At 68.3% G+C, this 1,163-nt stretch overlaps 1 protein-coding gene across 1 annotated transcript in view; it reads left to right on the top strand.

Annotated features, from left to right (window-relative positions):
• Nucleotides 1-1,163, top strand: part of CACNA1B (calcium voltage-gated channel subunit alpha1 B) — a 197,347-nt gene that overhangs the window by 635 nt on the left and 195,549 nt on the right. Inside the window, exon 2 of the mRNA XM_007458994.1 lies at nucleotides 660-765. Within this exon, the coding sequence (XP_007459056.1) occupies nucleotides 660-765 (106 nt within the window). The remainder of the gene's footprint in view (nucleotides 1-659; nucleotides 766-1,163) is intronic.

Below are 1,163 nucleotides of genomic sequence, written 5' to 3'. Positions count from 1 at the left end.
CGGGGGGGTCGTGGTGGCAGCGGCCGCGGGAGCGGGGTGGACGCTGGGCGGAGCCCCCTGCCCCTGGGCTCGTCCCTTCGCTTCCACGGTCCGGGCGCAGAGCGCGCGGCCAGCCTGGAGGGCACCCGAGGGCGAATCGGTGTCTCTGTAGGTGTGGGCACCCGGGGGACGCGAGGCGGTGCGCGCGCCTGGCTGCAGGTGCCTGCGTGTGTGCGGGCATAGCATGAACTTGGTGCTGCGCGTGCGTGCGTTCGGGACTCTCGGTACATGTATGCTCACGTGCCTGTGTAGGTACATGTGGCTGCGTGTGTCTTGAGGGGGGAGTGTGCGCCTGCGCGGGGTCCTTCCTCCAGCCGCGCGCTGGGGGCCCACAGCCCCCTCCCTCGGGGCGCGGGAGCCGGGCGGAGCCGCGGCGAAGCCGCTGTCCGCGGTGCTGACGGCCGCGGGGACGTGCTGAGGGGCTGGTGGCCGCGACTGCGGAGGCGTCCCTCGCGGCGGCCCCGAGGATGAGGGCGGGAAGGGCGGGGTGGACTCCGGACCCGATCATTCTCAGCCCCTCCGGAGGCGGCCTGGCCCCGGCTGCTGCACTGCGCGCTGTCGGCCTTGGCCTCCTCGCCTCTCCTCTTTGGCGCCTCCCGGCCAGTCCTTAACCCACGCACTCCGTTTGAGTACATGATTCTGGCCACCATCATCGCCAACTGTATCGTGCTGGCACTGGAGCAGCACCTACCCGACGGAGACAAGACGCCCATGTCTGAGCGGCTGGTGAGTGCGGTGGCGGCCGGCCTGAGGGCGGGGCGTGGGGTGGCGGCAGCTTGTCTGATTCCACGACCCTCTAAGGATCCGTGATTGGGCGCAGCTTCCTCCGGCAGGGTAGTCTGGGCAGCTCCCCCTCTTTCAAGTGTAGGAAAAGGATAGAACCCGGGCAGCTGACACTTCCCTGAAGGGTCAGGAGAGTGGGATAGCCAGCTCAGCCCCTGATGGGGAAGGGTGGCTTGAGAGGGGCCATTTTAGCCAGCAGCTGCTCTGCCCAGTGTGCCACTCGCTACCCCTACACCTGTCCAGTCCACACGGACTAAGAAACTAAGAGCCAAAGGTGGGGAGTGGGAAGGGCGTTCATAATGGCCCAGGTTAAGGAGGGTCAGGCTCCGTGAGTGGGCGGG

This window comes from Lipotes vexillifer, unplaced genomic scaffold (assembly GCF_000442215.2).
Source record: "Lipotes vexillifer unplaced genomic scaffold, Lipotes_vexillifer_v1.1 scaffold636, whole genome shotgun sequence".
NCBI lineage: Eukaryota > Metazoa > Chordata > Mammalia > Artiodactyla > Lipotidae > Lipotes > Lipotes vexillifer.
The sequence above is the reverse complement of the archived record's forward strand: the minus strand, read 5'-3'. Positions and strand labels throughout refer to the sequence as shown.